The following is a 24470-nucleotide window of genomic DNA, read 5'->3' on the forward strand; positions in this document are numbered from 1 at the left end:
GTCACTGTGTGTTTCCTCCAGCTCTGTTCTTCTTTCTCAAGATTGCTTTGACAATCTGGAGTTTGGTGTTTCCATACAAATTATACAATTATTTGTTCTAGTTATGTGAAAAATGCCCTTGATATATTGATAGGGATTACATTGAATCTGTAGATTGCCTTGAGTAATATGGTCACTTTAACAATTTTAATTCTTCCAGTACATGAACAAGGTATATCTTTTCCTCTGTTTGTGTTGTCTTCAACTTCTTTCATCAGTGTCTTAATTTCAGATACATTTTAATAACCCTGTACTCTTCTCTCCTCACTACTTTTGATGTCATGGTGGTGGTGGTTTAGTTGCTAAGTTGTGTCCAGCCCTTGCAACCCCATGGACTCTTCTGTCCATAGGATTTCCAAGGCAAGAATAATGGAGTGGGTTTCCATTTCCTTCTCCAGAGGATTTTCTGACCCAGGGATTGGACCTGTGTCTCCTGTGTTGGCAGGCAGATTCTTTACTGCTAAGCCACCAGGGAAGCCCTTTTGATGCCATATATTACATCTAATTGTTTTATGACTCCCTTAACTGCTTATTGTGGATATAGATGATTTTACCACTTTTGTTTTTTAATCTTCCTCATATCTTTGTGTGTGAATGACTTATTAACTTTGTTCTCCATCAAATCTGGACAAGAGTCTTACTGGGTAGAATATTCTTGGTTGTAGGTTTTTCTTTTTCATCACTTTAAATATATTGTGCCACTCTCTTTTTGCCTGCAGAATTTTTGTTGAAATTCACCTGATAGCTTTCTGTGGGGTTCCTTTATAAATTATTTGTTGCTTTTCCCTTGCTGCTTTTAATATTGTCTTTATATTTAATTTTGCCATTATAATTATAATGTGTCTTGGTGTGTTCCTCTTTGAGTGAATCCTGTATAGGACTCCCTGTACTCTCTAAACTTAGACAGCTGTTTTCTTTACCAGGTTAGGGAAGTTTTTGACTTATGTCTTCAAATATGTTGATAGGTTCTCTCTCTCTTCTCTTTCTGCAACTCCTATAATGAGAATATTAGGGTGGTTGATGTTGTCCCAGAGGTCTCTCAAACTGTCCTCATTTCTTTTCATTCTTTTTTCTTTTGTCTACTTAGCATCAGTGATTTCTACTACTCTGTCTTCCAGAATGCTGATCAGTTCCTCTGTATCATTTAGTCTACTCTTGATTCCTTCTAGGTTATTTTTCACTTCAGTTATTGTATTCTTCATCTCTGTCTGGTTGTCCTTCATGTTTTTTAACTTTTCATTAAAAAAAAAAATTTCTCACTCTGTGCATCCATTTTTCTCTTGGGTTATTTGATCATCTTTATAATCACTACCTTGAACTCTTTCTCAGGTAGATTGCCTATCTCTACTTTGGTTAGTTATTCTTATGGGGTTTTATCGCATTTGTTAGAAACACGTTCCTTTGTTGCGTCCTTTTACCTAGATTGCTGTCTTTATTTTTATGTGTCTGGTAGGTTAGTTATGCTTTCTGACCTTGTAGAAGCAGCCCTTTGTAGGAGACATCATATGTGTCCTAGCAACACATCCCCCTCTCATCACCCGAGTGCTATGCTCTAGGGGATGTGTGTGTCTTCCTACTGTGCTGGGCTGACTACGTAGGCAGTCTAATATGCTTGGTTTATTCCCTGTCCAGCTGGCTGCCAGGCCCTGCGTTGTGTGGCGGTTGCTGGCTGCTGGCTGGTGGGACCGGGTCACAAGGTGGCATTAGTGCTGGCTTATTGTTGGGTTGGGTCAAGATCCAGGAGACTCTGGGGCCGTTACCACCCAGTGGTGGGTAGAACCAGGTCCTAGGGCTAGTGTGGCCCACTGGCAGGCAGAGTGAGATACTCGAGTCTAGTTACAGGATCTAGGGGTCCTAGAGCTGGTTTTGCATCACTGGTGCACGGGACTACTTCCTGACACTGTTGAATGCAGGGTCTGGGGAGTCCTGAAGCTTGTGCTGGTTTGCTAGTGGACAGGACCATGGTCCAGTTGGCCAGGATGTGTTTGCAGGCTGCATATCTGTGGTTTTATGCAGTTATTACCTGTCCACTGGGGGATACAACTAGTTCAGAGGCTAGAGTAGGCTCCCTGGAGAGTGGGTCTGGGGTCCAGGCTATTCTGGAGTTGGTGTTTACCTGGAGATGGCTGGTACTGGGTCCTGCACTCTCTGGTGGGCAGAGCTGTGTCCAGAGGCAACTGTTGGCTCAGGAGGTCTTAAGACAGCCTGAGTGAGGTTGTGTCCCTACCCAGTTAGTTGCTTGGCCTGAGGCATCCCAGCACTGGAGCCCCCAGGCCTGTGGGCTGGACTGGGGCTTGGTTTTAGCCCTAATAAGCTAGAGGGAGGATTCTACAATGGTGCTTGCTAGAGCCAGTGTCTGTGTGGTAGAACAGGTTCCCAAAAATGACTGCTGCCAGTATCTGTGTCCCCAGAGTGAACTGTGGTTACCTCCTGTCTCTCCAGAAGGTTCTCCTAGACAAGCAAGTGGTTCTGACCCAGTTCAGTCCACTTCAGTTCAGTCCAGTCCAGTTCAGTTCAGTCCAGCATAGTCAAGTTCAGTCCCGTTCAGTTCAGTTCAATCCAGTTCAGTTCAGTTCAATCTCTCAGTCGTGTCCAACTCTTTGTGACCCCATGGACTGTAGCACGCCAGGGTTCCCTATCTATCACCAACTCCCAGAGCTTGCTCAAACTCATTCATCAAGCCAGTGATGCCATCCACCAATCTCATTCTCTGCCATCCTCTTCTTCTGCCTTCAGTCTTTCCCAGGATCAGGGTCTTTTTCAGTGAGTTGGCTCTTTGCATCACATGGCCAAAGTACTGGAGTTTCAGCTTCAACATCAGTCCTTCCAGTGAATATTCAGGACTGATTTCCTTTAGGATGGAGTGGTTTCATCTCCTTGCAGTCCAAGGGACTCTCAAGAGTCTTCTCCAAAACCACAGTTCAAAAGCATCAGTTCTTTAGCACTCAGCTTTCTCCATGGTCCAACTCTCACATCCATACATGACTATTGGAAAAACCATAGCTTTGACTAGATGGACCTTTGTCAGCAAAGTCATGTCTCTGCTTTTTAATATGCTGTCTAGATTTTTCATAGCTTTTCTTCCAAGGAGCAAGTGTCTTTTAATTTCTGACCTAGACTTCTGTCAAATTACTGTTTCTTCCCTGTGTCCTGAGGCATGTGAGATTCTTGGTGTTCCTTTTAAGAGTGACATCTGTATTTCCTCCATGTCCCAGTTGGTGCAATGGTAAAGAATCTGCCTGCCAATGCAGGAGATGTAGGAGACACACGGATCATGGGTCAGGAAGATCCCCTGGAAGACGAAACGGCAACACCCTCCAGTAGTTTTACCTGGAGAATCCCATGGACAGAGGAACCTGGCAGGCTACACAGTCCAGGGGTTTACAAAGAGTCAGTCATGACTGAGCACACGTGCACACACTCTATTTCTCCCAGTTGTCTGGGACTATCAAAAATAACCCTATAGGTCCTCAAAGTTAAATGCCGTGGAAACTCATCTTCCCAAGTGCAAGATCCCTGGGCTTACACTTGGAGCTCTTAGTCCTTTGAGAGAAACTCTGTACTTGTAATTATTCTCCTGTATGTGTATTGCCCACCCTGGGGTATGAAACTTGACCATATTGTGACTTTACTCCTTCTACCAACCTTATTGTGGTTTCTTCTTTATAACTTTAATTGTAGAAGATCTCCTCTGTTTATGTTCTGGACTTTTTCACTGACGGGTGTTCTGATTTTGGTATGCCCATGAGAGGAAGTGAGCTCAGGGTCTTTCTCTCCTCTGCCATCTTGGCTGACTTTAAGACTGTTTCTTGAAAATATTTTTCTGATGCTAATTTTTCTATATACTAAGGCAGAAGTAGTAACTTTAATTTTTATGCTTTATTATTTATAAGCGTTGATTTTTGTTGTTCAGTCACTAAGTTGTGTCTGACTCTTTGAGACTGACCCCATGAACTGCAGCACGTCAGGCTTCCCTTCTTTCACTATCTCCCAGAATTCGCTCAAACTAATGTCCATTGAGTCAGTGATGCCATCTAATCATCTAAGCTGTCACCTCCTTCTCCTCCTGCTTTGATAAGAGCATTTAATAATGATTCCTCAAACAAACTACTATACACAAAATTGATAAGCAATAAGGATTTACTGTATAGCACAGGGAACTATATTCAGTATCTTCTAATAATCTATAATAGAAAAGAATCTGGAAAAAAAATGAATTACTTTGCTATATACCTGAAGCTAACACAATATTGTAAATCAGCTATACTTAAAAAATATTCCTTGGGTACGTGCAACATACTAGGCAGAAAAAACTTGTAGATAAATCCAAAATTATTTTACCCCAACACCTGGCAGATGGTTACAAAGGTATGTGGTATTTTGTGGACTCCATAGGCTATCCAGTCCCTGGCTTCATTCAGAGGGATCTATTCAATGGCATCATTTACTATCGTCACTTTGGTGGAGAAATCTTTGAAGATTCATTTGAATTTGTCCTGTGGGACAGCCACGAACCTCCAAATCTCTCAGTGCCACAGGTAAGAGTCCATCTCTGGACACTTTCTCAAAATCTTGTCCACAGATATCAGTTCTGGAAGATATTATTAGGAACTCTGTGAAAACAGATTCCAAAGTTTGAGGAGCAATGGAAGAAGCAAAATTAAGTCAATTTCCTTGCAACATAACTACTTTTTAATATTTACTTTCCCCCGAACTTACGTGAACAGCTTATGTTCACATTGTTCAAACTTATGAGAAAGTGAAAGTCACTCAGTCATGTCCTACTCTTTGCAACCCCATGGACTATACAGTCCATGGAATTCTTCAGGCCAGAATACTGGAGTGGGTAGCTGTTCTCTTCTCCATGGGATCTTCCCAACCCAGGCATCAAACCCATTTCTCCCTCATTACAGGTGGATTCTTTACCAGCTGAGCCACAGGGAAGCCCCAAAATACTGAAGTGGATTATGTAAATTTCCATGTACGCTGTGTTTCCAAAGTTAATTAACTAGGGGACCCTTTTATGAAGAGTATCTTTTTTTTTAATTTTTTAATATAAATTTATTTATTTCAATTGGAGGCTAATTACTTTACAATATTGTATTGGTTTTGCCATACATTGACATGAATCCGCCATGGGTGTACACATATTCCCCATCCTGAACCCCCCTCCCATATGAAGAGTATGTTATGAGATTTGCTTGCTTCATAACACTCAAAAAAAAAAAAAAGAAAAGAAAAGAAAAACCACTGCTTTATTTTATGTGTAGTGGTTAAAATATAAGCTCTGTAGTTAGACTGTCTTTTTCTCCTGTTCTTGGCATTAACTCACCTGTGCCTCAGTTTCCTTATCTGTAAAACAGATAAAACAACTTACTTATGATGTAATACATATGAGTATGGCAAACCTTCTGGCACCTAGTAAGTACTCAATGAATATATTTGCTTTTATTTATTGTTGCTTTTGAAGTACTAAGAGTTTTATTAACACTCAAGGATTTTATTTAAATATACAGAATACAAAAGTAGGCTTAAGGAGCCATCATCCTACAGAAATTACAGAAAAAAAAGGGTCTGGACAGCTATAAAGGGGTAGATTTCTTGTGAGGAGAGGGCAGTTGGTGGTAGGGATGGACAAATGTCTTATGAAAAAAAGTGACACACACGATATACAGTTCTTTTTGCAGACATTTTATACCTCTTATTTTAGAAGTTAGCATATGTAGGGGTGTAAGCAAATTTTGAACCTGATCCCTATTGATTATATAATATCATCTCATACTGTCACCGTCATTGACATTAGCCAATACGTAGATGGTTGTGTTATTTATCTGTCTGCCAGGATAAAGGTAACAAAAGGGGATGATCAGGAGGAATGATATGGATGGCTCAGAAACTGAAGGAGGTAGATGCTTCTTGATAAAAGAAGTAATGGAAAAATGAATGAGGAAATTCTCAATTCATCTGCTTATTGACTAAAGAAAAAATTCCTTTTCATAGAACAGACTCCTCTTTTCATCAATGTATATAACTGTGCCACTTATTGATTCCTTTTTTCTTGAAATCTTAGTTGATCTGATAGTCCAAAATGAAAACTATTAGTAGGATTTATTTCTGCATCTTCTGTTGTATCCATTCAAATGTGCTATGTTTCTGACTAGAATACCATATCACTTTTAGCAAACTATAGGCCTTTTTGAAAATAGGAAATTCAGGACTACTTTTTACTTTTTGGCTATTGTATATTTTATAGATCATATTTTTCATACTCACAAATATAGATGTCAGTTTTCTCTAGTCAAGACCACAGTCATGAAAATTGTACTGAAATAAAATTATTTGTAAATCTTGACAAATGAGTCAGATTAAATTATATAGATCCAGTCATGTTTATTCCCCATTATGGTTGTGCTTATAAGAAAATCATATCATATTTTTCTCTGCTTTTATTTATCTTCTTAATCTATGTTGAATGGGGAGGGAGAAAAGAAAGAAGGGAAGGGTTGGAAAAAGAGAGAAAGAAAAAGAGGGCATGAGGAGGGAGGGAGGGAGAAAGAGAGAAATGGGGAGAAAAAGAATTTTGCTGTTTTCATGTACCACCTACTTTCTGACTCCTAAATATCCTCCAGCTTAGACTTGTGTACCTACATCTCTACCTGACATCTCTACATTTATTTTAAACTCAACATGTTCACAAGACCTTTAGCCTATTTCACTAAAGCTGTGCAAAGCCACTGTAACTGGAATTTCTGTAGTCACCCCTACACTCTTTCTGTTGAGTTATCTGTATAACTAATCAGTCAGTTAGTATTACTAAATTTACTTGAGAAATTTCTCTCATCTATCTCTACTTGTATGGATGTGAGAATTGGACTGTGAAGAAAGCTGAGCACTGAAGAATTGATGCTTTTGAACTGTGGTGTTGGAGAAGACTCTTAAGAGTCCCTTGGACTGCAAGGAGATCCAACCAGTCCATCCTAAAGGAGATCAGTCCTGGGTGTTCATTGGAAGGACTGATGCTGAAGTTTAAACTCTAGTACTTTGACCACCTCATGCAAAGAGTAGACTCATTGGAAAAGACTCTGATGCTGGGAGGGATTGGGGGCAGGAGGAGAAGGGGATGACAGAGGATGAGATGGCTGGATGGCATCACCAACTCAATGGACATGAGTTTGAGTGAACTCCGGGAGTTGGTGATGGACAGGGAGGCCTGGTGTGCTGCGATTCATGGGGTCGCAAAGAATCGGACATGACTGAGCGACTGAACTGAATCAAACTGAATGATCTCTACTTACCCCACCCCACTGTCATTGCTTTTGTTTCAACCTTCATCTTTTTTGAACTAGAATTCAAAATTATTCTCTGAATCTCTCACATGGTCTCTTAAGAATAGAAGCAATTAACCACATCCTTTGAGGAAAATTATTTGAGGACAAATAAAATTCATTGATGGATTTCCCTGGTAGCTGGTAGTAAAGAATCTGCCTGCCAATGCAGGAGACATGGGTTTGATCCCTGGGTCAGGAAGATCCCCTGGAGAAGGAAATGATTGTTTGGGAAATCCCATGGACAGAGGAGTCTAGTGGGCTGCAGTCCATGGGGTCACAAGGAGTGGAACACAGCTAAGTGACTAAACAGCAAAAACAAATTCATTGATACAGAAGCAATATGCTGAGTAGGATTCATCTAGTTGTTTGTTTGTTTTCCCCAACTCTCCCTCTTCTGGTCTTTAGCAGTTTTAGCTTCTCTAGATATGGACCAGCTCTCAGCTATAACATCATCTGCTCCAGGAATCCTTCTCTGATCCTCTTATTCCCATTTCCCCAGGTTTGGCTATCTGGTCCTTTTATATGATCTGATACCAAGTTACTATAACTCTGTGAGAGAGGGAGAGGGTGGGAAGATTTGGGAGAATGGCATTGAAACATGTAAAATATCATGTATGAAACGAGTTGCCAGTCCAGGTTCGATGCACGATACTGGATGCTTGGGGCTGGTGCACTGGGACGACCCAGAGGGATGGAATGGGGAGGGAGGAGGAGGAGGGTTCAGGATGGGGAACACATGTATACCTGTGGCGGATTCATTTTGATATTTGGCAAAACTAATACAGTTATGTAAAGTTTAAAAATAAAATAAAATTAAAAAAAAAAGTTACTATAACGTGAGGCCATTACTTATTTTATTGGATCAATGGTGAGCTCATTAATGACAGGGATCCTGATATATTTATCTCTGTGTCTTCAGATCTTGGTACCTGCCTCAGAGTAGAACCCCAAGAATTGTATGTTGGTTCTTCAACTTGTAATGAAACTGGGAGGAAATAAGAAGACCCAACCATTTGGCAGGGACTGGGGAAGAAGTGAGATAGGGAGGTAATAAGTGTAAAGCTTTAGTCTTCAACGTTTTCAGGAATTAGTGTGGTGTATAAAAACAAAACAATTATTTTGTATATGTGTGTGCCAGTAAGAGTTTCTATGTTATAATTATATCATCACTGAAACTCTGATTCCTAAGGAATGCAAATGATTACCTGGTCTGTTTGATGATTGCATCTTCAATTTGTACAAGTATCTAGTCATGTCCAATAGATAAAAATGTATTTAAAATATTCAACAAAATGTAACTTTCAGCTGTTCAACTATAAACCAGATGAAGTGGTTACTTGATTGGAACTTTTGTGATCAGAAGGTTCCTGGGTCATTGAAGATTAAACTCAAGCCCTGGATTTTTTTAGCCATACTGTTAGAATACTTCCTTTCAAAGGGGCAGGGACCAAAGATTTTCTTTTTTATTTATTTATTTATTTATTTTTAATTTTTAAACTTTACAATATTGTATTGGTTTTGCCATATGTCAACATGAATCTGCCACAGGTATACACGTGTTCCCCATCCTGAACCATCCTCCCTCCTCCCTCCTTGTACCATCCCTCTGGGTCGTCCCAGCGCACCAGCCCCAAGCATCCAGTGTCATGCATTGAACCTGGACTGGCGACTCGTTTCTTATATGATATTATACATGTAAGTTTCTGGTCAAAGCAGGGAGGAAGTTGCATAAGTGGAGATGCCCCTTACCTCCTCTCATCCTTCCCATGTGGCTAGTCCTACTGAGCAATCTACCTACCCATCAACAAAGTGTTAGCCAGGAGCCCCTCTCTCTTTCCATCTTGGTTATAATGACTGTTGCCAAATAAAGCCTCACTTACTCAATTTGCTTTTGAAAAATATTTTCTTAGAATATTAAGTGTAGAGTTGCTTGTATCAGTACCTAAAATACTCATCAGCAGAAGACTGGTTTAAAAGACTATGGTATATCTATACAATGAAATACTATCAAACCAACCAACCAACCAAAAAAAAGAGCAAATCCATAGGAGATATTATGTATCTTAATTGTGGTGGTGTCTTCATAGGTATATGTGATTGTCAAAACTCATCAGATTATAGACTTAAATTGAATGCAGTTCATTGTATGTGGAGTAGTCCTCAATAAAGCAGACCATAAAAAAAATATTTTCTTCTTTATTCTTCTCAGTAGAGAGCTTTATAAAGCTTACACTTGAGGTCTTAGTCTAGGAGAGCATAATGTTAGCAGTAAAATAGAGAGCCAAACATAAGAATAGAAGAAAGAGAACTAAGAAACTGAAAGAAAGGAAGCAGATGCCACAAAGGCCTGTGTGTGAAGTGGGAGGAAGGAAATGTAATGTGACCAGTGGAGAGAACAGGCAGCTGGGATGGGCATTTATCAGAAGTCAGACTGGAGAGTGGAGTGCACAAAACTAGCATTGGATATAACCCCAGTGCCAGAATTTATTTGGTATAATTGTTCTGCTGTTGTGGGTCGTCTGCTCGGTGGCTCTATGGTGGGGTTAATGGTGGCCTCCTCCAAGAGGGCTTATGCCACATGCTCTGTGACCCAGGTCTGCTGGAATCAAGATTGCTGGGAGGAATATAAATAACCTTAGATACGCAGATGACACCACCCTTATGGCAGAAAACGAAGAGTTAAAGAGCTGCTTGACGAAAGTGAAAAAGGAGAGTGAAAAAGCTGGCTTAAAACTCAACCAAAAAACTAAGATCGTGGCATCTGGTCTCATCACTCCATGGCAAATAGATGGGGAAGCAATGGAAACAGAGACAGACTTTATTTTATGGGGCTCCAAAATCACTGCAGATGGTGACTGCAGCCATAACATTAGAAGATACTTTCTCCTTGGAAGAAGAGCTATGACCAACCTAGACAGCATATCAAAAAGCACAGACATTACTTTGCTGACAAAGGTCCATCTAGTCAAAGCTATGATTTTTCCAGTAGCTATGTATGGATGTGAGAGTTGGACTATAAAGTAAGCTGAGTGCCCAAGAATTGATGCTTTTGAACTGTGGTGTTGGAGAAGACCCTTGAGAGTCCCTTGGACAGCAAGGAGATCTAACCAGTCAATCCTAAAGGAAATCAGTCCTGAATATTCATTGGAAGGACTGATGTTGAAGCTGAAACTCCAATACCATGGCCTTTTGATGCGAAGAAATAACTCATTTCGAAAGACCCTGATGCTGGGAAAGATTGAAGGCAGGAGAAGAATGGGACGACAGAGGATGAGATGGTTGGATAGCATCACCGACACAATGGACATGAGTTTGAGCAAGCTCTGGGGATTGGTGATGTATAGTGAAGCTTGCTTGGCCTTCTATAGTCCATGGGGTCGCAAAGAGTCAGACACAACTGAGTGACTGAACTGAATTGTACTGAAGTAATAATTCCTCTCGGTGAAAAATAGCATTGAAAATCTCAAAGGATAGGCTTCCCAGGTGGTGCTAGTGTTAAAGAACTCTCCTGCCAATGCAGGAGACATAAGAGATGCAGATTTGATCACTGGGTCAGGAACATCCCCTGGAGGGGAGGGTGTGGTATCCTCCTCCAATATTCTTGCCTAAATAATCCCATGGACAGAGGAGCCTGGAGGGCTATAGTCCATAGGTTCGCAAGGAGTTGGACACACACAATCTCAAAGGAAGATGAAGAAGAAGGAATCAGATAGGAGTCAAACCTCAGAGCAGAGAAGGGATCAAAAATCCAGGTCCACAAGAAAGGTAGATATTGGCTGGTGGAGTGTCATATTGTGACCTGTATTCTGAGGGTCAAGGTTAGTCATTGTCATTTTATATACTGATTTATTTCTGTATGTTCTGATTTCCCACCAGTCTGTCTGTGGGTGCTTGTGGCCTTAAGTAGACTGGAGGCATGTGAGGAAGGCAGCAGGCAAGAGCCCAGTGACCGGTATGGACACTAGTTTTCCACTGTGTGGGAATGGCTATTTAATTAGGTCTTTTTTAAACCAAATTTCAGTAAGAATGGGAACAGTTTATTTCTCTATGGAGTTTGTTAAAATTGGATTTTTTTCTCACCCACAGAATACACACAGACAGTAATTATTTGGACATGCATAAATATGTAAAGATACATCAACTTAGGCAATCATAAAGCATGTTGAAAAATGGGTCCACCAAGAATTACTACTGGGGTATAAAAAAGCATTGCTTGTACATTCTTTTTGTACAAAGAGCACACTAGAGAATAAATTTGCATAGAAAATGGTCTCTTTGAATGCACAATAAGTATTGTTTCCTTATTAAATCCAGTTTTTCAATTAAGTGGAGCCTCACTGATCCATACCATGACTGGGAGGTCCCATAGAGAATTTCTGAACTCTGTAGATTAGCAAACAACTGTAATTGGAAAAAAAAAATTATGACGTAGATTCCAGGAAACTAGAGAAATGACTGTCATTGTGTTCCATTATTTTGATAACTGGGTTTAGTTTTTAATTATTGAAATACTTCATAGTGGAGTAGTAAATATGCTATGAAGTGAAGTGAAGTGAAGTCGCTCAGTTGTGTCCGACTCTGCGACCCCATGGACTGTAGCCTACCAGGCTCCTCCATCCCTGGGATTCTCCAGGCAAGAATACTGGAGTGGGTTGCCATTTCCTTCTCCAGGAGATCTTCCCAACCCGGGGATTGAACCCGGGTCTCCCTCATTGCAGGCAGATGCTTTACCATCTGAGCCACCAGGGAAGCTGACTTCTCCGACTTCCCTGGTGGCTCAAACAGTAAAGTGTCTGCCTACAATACAGGAGACCTGGGTTCAATCCCTGGGTTGGGAAGATCTCCTGGAGAAGGAAATGGCAACCCACTCTAGTATTCTTGCCTTCCCCCTCACCCCAAAAAAAGGGGCTCAAAGAAATATGCTATATGCTTTTCTAAAAGTGATGAAGAATGGAGATAGGGAATTGATTTATTGAGCACCTACAATGGGGTACTCTCTGTGATGTCAGATACCTTGTTTGATCCTAACAACACTTCACTGCAGTAGCCATTCTTATTATTCCCAATGGGCAGAAAGAAAAACTGAGCCCCAAAGGGGTTAAATGATTTGCCCCAGGCAGCAAAAGCTTGTAGGTGGCTGAGCTGATGTTCCAGTCTTTTTTATATTATAGCAAAAGCTTAACTATGTTTTAATTTTTGCTTTGTATGTTAATTTTAAAAGGGAATTCTCTTCATTTTCAAATTGGTTCTTGTGAACACCACTTTCTTAGAAAAAATTGGCATTGCTGATCTGTGTTTCAGTGACAATATTAAATACATCAAAACCAGGAGAAGAATATTAATACTTTCATGCGTCAGGCTTTCATGATGCCAAGCAAATGTTCCGTTTCAAGGGAGAGTAATTGCTTTCTTCCAACCAGGCATGGATTATTCTAAAAAAAGAGAAAAAGTGATGATAAAAACTGTTTGGCAAAATCTCCTTGCCCTCCTTGCAAGATCTAAAGCTGTGAATGTTTGATAAAACTCGTAACATCACAAACAGGACATGTAGACTCATTCAGTGAGAAAACATGATCAAGTGCCTCCTACCTACAAAATACCATGCTAGATGTGGTGGAGCTGATATTATGCCTAATTTATAGATAAGAAAATAGACAATCAAAAAAGTTGAATGACTTGTTCAAGATAGTAACTACCAAGTGGGATACTCAGGACTGTCCATTCACTGGCACATTCCATGTGGACTACACTGTGGTCCTCCTCTTGTGGAACTTACAGTCTAGGAGAGACCACTTGTAAACTACAAACTAATAATGCAAGACAATGAAATTATAGTGTTTGTCAAGGGATAGTGAAAATTCGAGAAAAATGAAATCCAACTGAGAAACTGGAAAACATTTCAAGAAGAACCTTCAAGAGTATGAAAGAATCGAGTTGCTAGAGAAAAACAGGAGATGAGCATTCCAGAGTGAAGAAACAGCATGGTCCAGCACAGAGAGGCGTGTTTGGGAACCAGGACTGGGTCTGCTTTGTGCAAGCAGGGTGCTAGATTAATGTTAAAAGGTAGCAGAAGACAAAGTTCAAAAGTGTGTCCGAACTGTGAAGGGTCTTGAATACCATGCTACGGAGTTGGAGTAATTCTATCCCTCCTGGGTGGTTGTTCAAGATTTCCTTTTTACTTTCTTGTTTTAAAAATTTTTACTGAAGTATAGTTAAAGTGTTGTTTTAATTTCAGGTATACAGCAAGGGATTCAGTTACATATATTTATGTATATATATTCTTTTTCAGGGCTTCCCAGGTGGCTCAGGGGTAAAGAATCCACCTGCCAATGCATAAGATACAGGAGACGTGGGTTCAGTCCCTGGGTCGGGAAGACCCCTTGGTGGAGGAAATGGCAAACCACTCCAGTATCCTTGCCAGGAGAAACCTGTGGACAGGGGAGTCTGGCAGGCTATAGTCCATAGGGTCACACACGGTCAGACGTGACTGAGCACACACATGTATTCTTTTTCAGATTCTTTTCCTGGATAGATTAAAAACTATTAAGAATAGTTCCCGGTGCTATACAGTAGGTCCTTGGTGGTTATCTATTTTACATATAGTAGTGTATATATGTTCATCCCAGCCTCCTAATTTATCCCTCCCTCGCCTTTCCCCTTTGGTAACCATAAATTTGTTTTCTATGTCTGTGGGTCTATTTCTGTTTTGTAGATAACTTCATTTGTATCTTTTTTTAGATCTTTAAGGACGTGAATAACCTGATTTTACTTGTGTTTTTTAAAAGATAAGACCAGAGGTATGAAAAGTCAAGATTAGTTATTGAAATTAAGGCTGATGGAAAGCTGTTATGATGATACAAGGAAGAAATTATGCAAGCTGGAGCAAGATCAGGAATAGTGGGGCTGACAGCTGGGGAGGAAGATGTGGTTACTGTTTTGAAAAATTTATAAATACAAACTCTAGGACTTAGTGATGTGTTCTATGTGGGTAGAAAAAGAGGAACCAAAAGTTATGTCAAGGTTTCCAGGAATTATGACAGAGTGAAAGGAGGAAGAGAAAGACCAGGTTGTTGGTAAAGAGAGATGTAAAAGTAAAACCTGTTGCTTTCAAACTGTGGTGCTGGAGGAGACTCTTGAGAGTCCCTTGGTCTGCAAGGAGATCAAACCAGTGAATCTTAAAGGACATCAACCTTGAATATTTATTGGAAGGTCTGTTACTGAAGTTGAAGGCCCACTACTTTGGCCACCTGATAAGAACTGACTCATTGGAAAAGACCCTGACTCTGGGAAAGACTGAAGGCAAAAGGAAAAGAGGGTGGCATAGGAGGAGATGGTTAGATGGCATCACAGACTCAATGGACATGAATCTGAGCAAATTCCTGGAGATAGTGGAGGATAGAGGAGCCTGGCATGCTACAGTCATTGGGGTCACAAAGAGTTAGAAAAGACAGTGGCTGAACAGCAACAACAAAAAATAAAACCAGGAATGTATTTTGTGCATTGTATGCCCATTTGATAGCACTCAGGACTGCATTAAATGTAATTGTGATAATTGTATTCTTAAGATACAGTGAAACATGGATGGAGAATGATCCATTTTTAGCTCATGCTCTTAATAGCTCCTGAACTTTTTCACTGGAAGTGTATTATAAAATTTTTGAAAATCATAGTTGATCGGATGATAGCGGAGTGTCTTTTTTCTGGTGTCCTTTTGGTATTTCAAATTAATGATACAGATAATTTCTCTCCAGGTGGTGACAATCCATGTCACTCCAGTAGATGACCAGCTTCCAAAAGAGGCTCCTGGAGTTTCTCGGCATTTAGTTGTCAAGGAAACGGAGGTGGCCTACATCACTAAGAAACATCTACATTTTATAGATACAGAATCACAAGACAGGGAGCTGCTCTACACAATAACCACTCCTCCATTTTTCTCCTCCAGCCGCAGGTATCTCTATGAAAAGTCATCACTTGGGCTATTAGTTGAAAGTTGTGTTCTGGGATTGAGTTGAAAGTGTCACTGTGTAGTCTTTAGTTCACTTGCTTTGTTAGTCAGACATGAACTTATATTCAGTTCAGCATTAATTCTCATCTCAAACTTGTCTCTGCCTTCCTTCAAAGGCTGTGTTAATAGGTAAATGGCCTGCAACTTGTAGTGTCTTTAGCTTAAGTAGGCTGAAAACAGTCTTTAATCCCTTTTGCTTAAGAGAATGGTTTTTTCTTTTAGGTACAATTTATTGAGTCTTCATAGCTTTATTTTTAGATATCTCAGGCTACAAAAATGGTCATATTCTATGATTCCAATCCAGAACGTGCCATGAATATACCTTAGGCTTTAATTATGTACTAAATGATAGTGAGTAAATGTTTTTAGGATGAGTATCTAACAGCATCTCATTGTAGTTAGATTCCCTTTCATCATGTCAGAGCAGAAATTTTGTACATACTTTTTATAGTTATGATGAGAATGGCATTCATGATACTAGACTTAAGGCTAGTAAGCCTTAAGTCCCTGCCCCTGATATAAAGAGAGAATATAAAGATGGAACATTTGATTTCTTCTGACAATGAGCACTTTTAGCTTTAGAAAATGTGGTTGCAGGCTAATGTGTGACTTAATTTTTACCTGGAAAATTAGCTGATGTGTTCTCTTGTATTTTTCTTTAGACACTTAGATGCTGGGAAATTGTTCATGGTGGACAGCATACCAAGGCTAACCAAGACTCCTGCAGCTCCAGGGTTAAAGTATTTCACTCAGGTATGATGCTATGCTCAAATGTTGACAAACACATGAAAGTGTCCTCTGAGAAGGTCTGGTGCTTCTAGTATTTTTCTTGAGAAGTTTGGCCTTTGACATCCGCCATGAGCAACAAATACCTGATGTCTATATTCTTTCTGCTTGCACATTCCCATTAAGTAAGTGACATGCATTTGAAAATGCTTGATCCAGCTGAATATGTTTGTATAATGAAATCTCACTATAATTCAATACAGCCTTTTGCATCAACTTAGGTTCCTGGTTTAGGGCTCTGATTTAGGGACCTGATGCATATGTTTTTATTCCATCAATTTCAGTTCATCAAATAACCTACATGTTAGTTTCTATTCCATCAATTTCAGTTCATCTAATAACCTACATGTTAGTTTCCTAGGACTGCTATGGCAAAGACCACAAACTAGGTGGCTTTAAAGGACTGAGATGTATAGTCTTATAGTTCTGGAGGCGAGAAGTCTGAAGTCAGGGTGTCAGCAGGGATACCATCCTCCAAAACCTTGTTCATGGGTGGGGTAGGGGTGTCTTCCCTTTTCTCTTGCCAGCGACTAGTGGTTTGCTGGGAATCTTACATTCCTTGGCTTGTAGATGATCACTCCTCTCTCTGCTTCTGTCACCCCGTGGCTGTGTTCTCCCTTGTCTCTTCTTATGAGGACACAAGTTATGTAGGATTAAGGGCCACTTTATTCCAGTACAGCCTTATCTTAACTAATTGTATGGGGGACATAATTCAACGCATAACATACTGCTTTCCAAAATCCTTCCTTAACCTTCTCCCTACTCCTATGGTTCTATATTCTGAAGACCTGAGTGGGGTGACAGTAATAATGAGTGCTTAGGCAGCAGCCACGCCTCAGGTTCAAGGTTCAATATGTTTAAGGTTTAAGGTTCAATATGTTGAATCTCACTGCAGTTTGTTGTTCAGTCTCTAAATCATGTCTAACTCTTTGTGACCCCATGGTAGTTAGAAGTGGTAAATGAATATGCCAACCCTCATGATGAGTTCTATTATTTTATTACCTTATTTATTTTATAGATAAGGAAACAGGGGCCTCATAACTTTATTTATTTAATTATTTACTCTTGGCTGTGCTGGAACTTTGTGGCTGCACAGGCTTTTCTCTATTTGTGGTGAGCAGGGGCTGCTCTCTACTTGGGGTGCATAGGCTTCTCATTGCAGTGGTTTCTCTTGTGGAGCTAGGGCTCCAAGGTGCGTGGGCCTCAGAAGTTTAAGTAGTTTGATCAATATCACACAGCTCCTTCATGGTGGAATAGGGCTGAAATTCAAGGTTCCTGTCTTTTATAGAGTTGGCTGACTTTAAGCCCTTGGCATAGTTTCTTAATTTCTTTGTTCTTTTTCCTCCCATTTTTAGAAAATGTGATTCGTAAGATAGAGCTTTGTATTGATGATGGGAGTGTTTGCAATGTTCCATATTAAGTTAACCCGATGGGTCTCTTAGCTCCAGGTCTTTAAATGTCGCTGATCCTGGCAGTCGGTACCCACATGTCCGTCTTGATTTGCTTTGCAGCACGCTGTGAACCATATGAAAGTGGCCTACATGCCACCCATGCAAGATGTAGGTCCGCATCCAAGACACGTCCAGTTTGCCTTTTCCGTCAGTAACCAGCACGGTGGGACACTATATGGGATCTGCTTTAACATCACGATTCTTCCGGTGGACAATCAGGCCCCAAAGGTAGGTATTGTGGTTGATACGAAGGATGAAGAGGGGGGAGGACCTAAGGAGAAAAAGGTTTTTAAAGACTTGCTCAAAATGCTCACTTCTCTTTAGGCTGTTTCCAAGGACTTTTCTATTTTCCAACTACAGTGTAGGGAGCTCAAGCATGGGGAGGGGAGTTGTTCACCTCCTATGGGACTTTCTATCTAAAAGGTGAGATTTTCCAGTTGCTTTATTTGGCATGAAAATCATTTGGCATGATTTTCAAAGCTTTGTCAAAATCTCTTTTATTTCCTTTCCTTTATACTGAGTTTCACGTGTTGATCAGGGGAAGGAGATTAAATTAGGAGTCTCTTAGCAACCAGAGAGGCTTATTTGCTCTCCCCACAGACTAGCTATGCTGCTCTGTCATCTAAATAAGCGCTTTAATTTTCCAAAATGAATTAAGATGGACCCTTGCATCCTATCCTGTTCCACTCCTCATGTTTGTTGGGTCTCTCATTAAAACCAGACCACAAAGGCGATGCTACCTTGCGCATTCTATCTTCAGGGCTAGGATTCATCATGAGAGTTTGTTCCCCACCTGCCCCCACCCCATCAGAGTGCTAGGGTTAATGAGTGTGGCTAGTCCTAGGCTTGTTTTTCTTCCCTCATAAGTGGAAAGACAAAGTGTGATTACCCATTCATTAGGAACCACCAGGGACTAGAACCCACCCATGTCACATCCCTAAGGAGAGAGGCCACCTTCTCAGGCCCCCACCTGAAATGAAACCAGGAAAGCCTTGATGCTCCCTTTCCTGTGCTCTCCCCATCATCTCTGCACCTGCCCAAAGTTGTGGGGCAGAAGTCTCATGTTGAGGGACTGAGGCACTTATCCAACCTGCACAACTGTTCTGATGAGTCTAAATGATACTTGAAAATAATGAATTGTCCAAATTTCTGTTAGCTGCTGAATGGATAGATGAAATGTGGCAATCCATACATTGGAATATCAATCCTCAACGTAAAGGAATAAAGTACTAATATGTGCTACCAATTGGTTGAACTTGGAAAACATTATTTCAAAGATAAGTACCCAGTCACAGAAGACCACATATTGTACAAACCCATTTATATGAAAGATCCAGGATAGGCAAGTATATAGGAAAATAAAGTAGGTTAGTGGTTGCTTAGGACTACATGGGGGCTTTCCAGGTAGCTCAGCTGGTAAAGAATCCGCCTGTAATGCAAGAGACCCTGGCTTGATTCCTGGGTCGGTAAGTTCCCCTGGAGAAGGAATAGTCTACCCATTCCAGTATTCTTGGGTTTTCCTGGTGGCTCAGACGGTGAAAAATCTGCCTATAATTTGGGAGACCTGGGTTTGATCCCTGGGTTGGGAAGATTCCATGGAGGAGGGCATGGCAACCCACTCTACCATTCTTGCCTGGAGAATCCCATGGGCAGAGACACAGCACAGCACAGGAGAAGGTGGGGAAATGGGAGGGTGGGAGAGGAAAGGATTGTGGGGAAGTAGGGAGTAATTGCTAATAAAGAGAGGGTATTTGTTTTTGTGTGTGAAAAATATTCTAAACTTGATAATAATGGTTACATAACTTTGAATATGTGAAAATACTAAAAGACATTGTCTTTTACACCTTCAAGGGGTAAATTGTATGGTGTGTGAATTATCTCGATAAAATCGTTCTGTGTTTGTTTCTGGATTTCTGGCTTCTGTAGCTTACCCCACCCCCACTCTGCAGCAGCTGGACAGGGCATGTTCCCCAGTCACCAAAGTATCCATTCAGCTCAGGACACTCATTTACCCACTGGCCTGACCCCTCAGGCCTCTGAGCTCGCAAGTTCTGGTAGAAGATGGCCCCCCAAGAGGTCACACAAAATAATCTAAGCTGGATTCTTTGTCTCCTTCCCTGCTGGGGACCAGATCATGTTCCATGTTGAAAATACAGTTTTGAATGTCTGTGAATTTGATTAGATATTATTCAGATCATCCTTTTCTGTGTATGAAATGTATGCACTGAAATAGCATCCAAAGAAGCTTTCCGTGTTTTCCAGAACAATCACAGAGAAGTTGTTTTTTTATGTAAAATATCCAAACCTCTTGCTAGAGAAAGATGATCTGTTGGGAGGAAGAGGGAAACCAACAGAAAGAGTGAAGTGAATAGTTACCTCTGTCATTTGAAGGTAAATGGAATTGTTATGAGGACTTGGGGCTCAAGAGGCATAGGGGCTTCTGTATTTTTTCTACAGTGTATGAGACAAATGAAATAGTACCATAGAAACTGAGAATAATAAAATAAAAGTCAATTAAATGAGTCTCCTCCTTGAAAATGGTCGTGGGAGTTGTTCCCTGATGTTAAAAATCCACAGACCACTAGGTTGAGTGAAACCATGAGAGAATCTTGATGCCATACTGACCTGAAGTTCCAGAAACCTAAACACTGGGTTAAGGAAGGGACTGGAAGGTGAATGATGAAAAAGTGAGAGTAAGTTAGCCTTATGCTTTTAGTCTTCTAAAGTTGTTCTAAAACCATATGTATTTAAAAATCATTGAATGAGGCAAAGTATATTCCTTGAAATTTAGCATCTTGGGATCTTAATTGGTGTAACTCAGGACAAAACTAGGCTGGCATATATGGACCATGTTTCAGTGATAATAATCCTCTTTAAATGTGAGCTCCCTTTATTTCTTTCTCCTGCTGCTGCTGCTGTCGCTTCAGTCGTGTCCGACTCTGTGCGACCGCATAGATGGCAGCCCACCAGGCTCCCCCATCCCTGGGATTCTCCAGGTAAGAACACTGGAGTGGGTTGCCATGTCCTTCTCCAATGCATGAAAGTGAAAAGTGAAAGTGAAGTCACTCAGTCGTGCCCGACTCTTAGCGACCCCATGGACTGGAGCCCACCAGGCTCCTCCGTCCATGGGATTTTCCAGGCAAGAGTACTGGAGTGGGGTGCCATTGCCTTCTCTGATTTCTTTCTCCTACAATCAGTAAAAATGTAGATGTGGCAAATGAGAGTAAGACTCTTGGGAAAGGTGGGAGTGAGTGGTTGTAGGGAGAAAAGGCTCTTACTTTATGTTTTGCTTTGCTGAAAGAAGTCGTCCATTAAAGAATACAAGGCAGCCGTCCCAGGGAGCTTGGTGTCGTCATTTCTATGGCCCAAGGGCTGCCCTTGGGGCAGCTGTGGGTGGCTGGGAGGATGGAGCAGGATTGTACATGGACGCTGTGATTTCCTGCTCACTTCCCTTTCCTCTGCCCATTTCTTGCCCCCTCACTCCCAACCCCCTTTTCAAGATCTCTCCTTGGGGAAACCTCTCCTTTCTAGGAGTGGCAGCTGCTCTGAAGAGAGAGCTGCTTCCCTGGAGAACACTGTGTCCTCACGCTGGCAGAGCAGTCATCCCAGACTGTTCGTGAGGAGCCTTCAAAGCCCATGACTTGTAGCCCAGCTGTATCAACTTGTTTTTGATTCTGTGTAGTAACACAAATTTGAGAAAATAGTAGGTTAAATAAAGTTAAAAGATTTTCCTACTCTAGGATCTCAGAGCATGAATATGATTATGAGTCTTATAAACCTCCAGGGTGAAGATATTGTATTAATATGTGACTGTTTTCAGGTTGTTTGACCATGGAACACTTCTTGCCAACTCCCAAAGTAATGATAAATATCCCCAGTTGTTCAAATTTGCTTTTTACTTTCAAATGAATTTTTATTGAGCAGTGGGTTTTTTCTATTATAGAAAATTATCTTTATGGCTTTAATATTTAAGTCTAATGTTTGAATGAATCTATTTCCTGTGAATTCTTCAGTTTCCAGTCTTCAGTTTCCCTGTTCGACTCCCATCTCTAAAACGCTCACTACCCTAACGCTTAAATGCTCCAATCAGTTACTCAAGTCTTTAGGAATTTTTAGGGTGTAAGAAAACACGGATTCTTTCCCTCAGGAAATTTAATATAGGTTTTGTTCATTTTGTAAATTAAGGTACATATGTGCCAAGCAATGATAGATACAGACATGATGAAGAATGTTATTTTCTTAGTTTAGATACATAGTTTAGATATCATACACTGATGATAAATCTGATTGCTGCTGATAGATCTGATTGCTCAGATCTATTCAGGATCTGAGATCAATGAAATGTAGATGCTTTCAGGTTTCAAGATCCGTCTTGTTTCTTTGTGTCCATCAATGTTTAGAACTGAAAGCATTCAGCAAAAAATATTTTTTAGCCAAGATGTTCATCTATGAGTTTGTCCCCTTTAGAACATTCTTGAAAGTTGGATTGACATGTAAAGATGATGCTGGTAGTTGTCTGTTGCTTTCGTGAGTTCTGTTTTCAGGTGCACCTCGTGAACAAGGCTGTAAATGCTTCCTCCTTCTTTCTAGGTGTTTACCAAACCCCTGAGAGTGGCTGAGGGAGGCCAATGTGCCGTCAGCACAGAGCACGTCCTGGTTTCTGACGAGGACACCGAGCCGGACAACATCCACCTCTCCTTGCAGAGTCCGCCTCAGCATGGAACGGTGGAGCTAAATGGATCCCCTCTAAACACAGGGGCCACGTTTCCTTGGGGAGACCTCCAGGCCTTCAAACTTAGGTTAGAACATTTCCTGGATTCTTTGTTTTACATGCTTTGGCTCCCATTTGAGTCAATTGTGAGGCAGTATAAGAAGTTTATTCAATTCTTGCAGGAGTAGCAACACGCCACCTAATACATTCAAGGGGCAGTTGAACATTAGAAATAACAACCGTATATATAGTTTTCCTTCCAGACATTTTCTTCATGATATTATGAATATTTGAACAGCAAAAATTGAGTTGCCATGAATATTAATTTTGCTGCAACAGCACATATCACAAAGGGTAGCAGTCAAACTAGATGAATTGAGTCTGAGCTAATCTATAAGGCTAATCTACATAATTGAATTTGGCTTTCAGAAAAGCCAATTTCATAACCCTGGAAATTCTGGGATAGAATTCTGTTGATTGATGTCTTTAGTGTGACTTTTTAATCCATTCTACTGGGGAGGTGATTTGTAGGCAAATAAGTAGGGTAGATTAGGCAGGACACAGACTAGTGCTTGGGCCTCTTATTGTCAGGGATGGAGTAATCCCTGCTTCATAGTTCTGTAGTGGGCCTATAGTATTAATAGTTCCCGTCACCTTGAGGATGCTCCTTTCCTCTGCCTAATGTCATTATGCAAGACACTTAAAAAAGAAAAAAAAATCTAGTAAAACTCTTTCTCTGCAAAATAATGCAAGATACTCAAACGCAGTTGTCAGGTAGACAGACATACTGGTTAATTTCTTACTTGTACAAATTCAAGTTGCAAACTAGAATTTTGGTCTTTTTGATGAAGTATAGGCCTCAAATGCTTAGTTTTGCATTTGGAAATTGACAAAGAAGGGGGATTTGTGTACAGGAAGAGCATTTTCATCCAGAAGTTTAGTAACACTGTTTTATTTACAGCTTCCAATATCTTAAGCTCTTTTCACTACTCTTCTTTTCTTTTTTTTTTTTCACTACTCTTATTTTCATTAAAATTTTCTCTCCCTGCCACCCCAAGATCTCAGCTCTTTCCTACCCGTTAGAAAGAGAGCTCTGTTTAGGTAATTCTTTCTAGGGAATGAATGATGGATAGAAAAAAGGTACCAATTTTGCCAGCACATAGTTCAAGCATTCTTGAGCTATAGTTCAAGCATTCTTCTACAGGCTTGCAATTATGTCTTGTTCATTAAACTTCACAGCAACCAAACCTGATAAGGTAGATGGTTCTGTTCTCATATTATAGTTGAGTTAACTAAGGCACAAAGAGGTTAACTAAGGTCACTTAGCAAGTTTGTGGAGGAGTCTGGTTTTAAAAGAAGTTCTGTTTGATTCCATTGCCGTACCTTGGAATGTGTACTCCTAGACCTATTTGGCCCTTTTAAGGATAATAGCATGGTTAAATTTATTTGAATTAGCACATTATCACATGTCAGTCTACTTTTGATCAGGGAGCATGACAAAATAAAGCATAGGAGGCAGTGTTGGGAGGGAAACTGGAGGTTGGAGGTGGGCTTTCTCCACCACTGGAATTGAATCCCTAACTGGTGCATGAATGAGTCAGTATCAAACATTTGGCTCAGTTCAACAATTATTTAAAACTTACAGTGTATCACTACAGTAGACTGGAGAGTGAATTGAAAGTCTACAATTAGACAGTTCCTTTAAGAAACTTGACTGGAGAATGAAAAGAAAATAGTGTCAAGAATAGATCAAGAAAAAATTATTTTTAAGTCTGAAGAGATTCAAGAATCTTCTTAGGTTGAGAGGGAAAGACCTAGTCATTGGCAAGAGGGAAATGGCAGGAGAGAAGTAGTGAGTAATCCATAGATGAGGCTTCAGGGCAGAGCTAAACTGATTTCTGTAACAGTGTAACTAACAGAAGGATTAGCCCTAAAAGCAGGGGAGGAGGGAGAATCACCAGAATCCACTCATCGTCCCACTTCTGTCTGTCACTGCTCAGTTTCAGGGTCCCCTTGGCCCCAGGCAGTGTTTTCTGTATGTAGGCAGAGCTGCATCCACTGCTTCCCATTTTTACAGTGACAACTTAAAGGGCTGCTTTTTGATTTGGGGACAAGTTATGAATGCACAGAACACATTTTTCTTGGGTGGA

At 40.6% G+C, this 24470-nt stretch overlaps 1 protein-coding gene across 1 annotated transcript in view; it reads left to right on the top strand.

Moving 5' to 3' along the window:
• FREM1 (FRAS1 related extracellular matrix 1) overlaps positions 1 to 24470 on the top strand; it is a 273665-nt gene that overhangs the window by 160775 nt on the left and 88420 nt on the right. The window contains exons 13-17 of the mRNA XM_055578036.1: positions 4435 to 4577; positions 15119 to 15315; positions 16035 to 16125; positions 17670 to 17837; positions 22200 to 22408. Of these exons, the coding sequence (XP_055434011.1) occupies positions 4435 to 4577; positions 15119 to 15315; positions 16035 to 16125; positions 17670 to 17837; positions 22200 to 22408 (808 nt within the window). The remainder of the gene's footprint in view (positions 1 to 4434; positions 4578 to 15118; positions 15316 to 16034; positions 16126 to 17669; positions 17838 to 22199; positions 22409 to 24470) is intronic.

Source organism: Bubalus kerabau, chromosome 4, assembly GCF_029407905.1.
Source record: "Bubalus kerabau isolate K-KA32 ecotype Philippines breed swamp buffalo chromosome 4, PCC_UOA_SB_1v2, whole genome shotgun sequence".
In the NCBI taxonomy this organism is placed as follows: domain Eukaryota; kingdom Metazoa; phylum Chordata; class Mammalia; order Artiodactyla; family Bovidae; genus Bubalus; species Bubalus kerabau.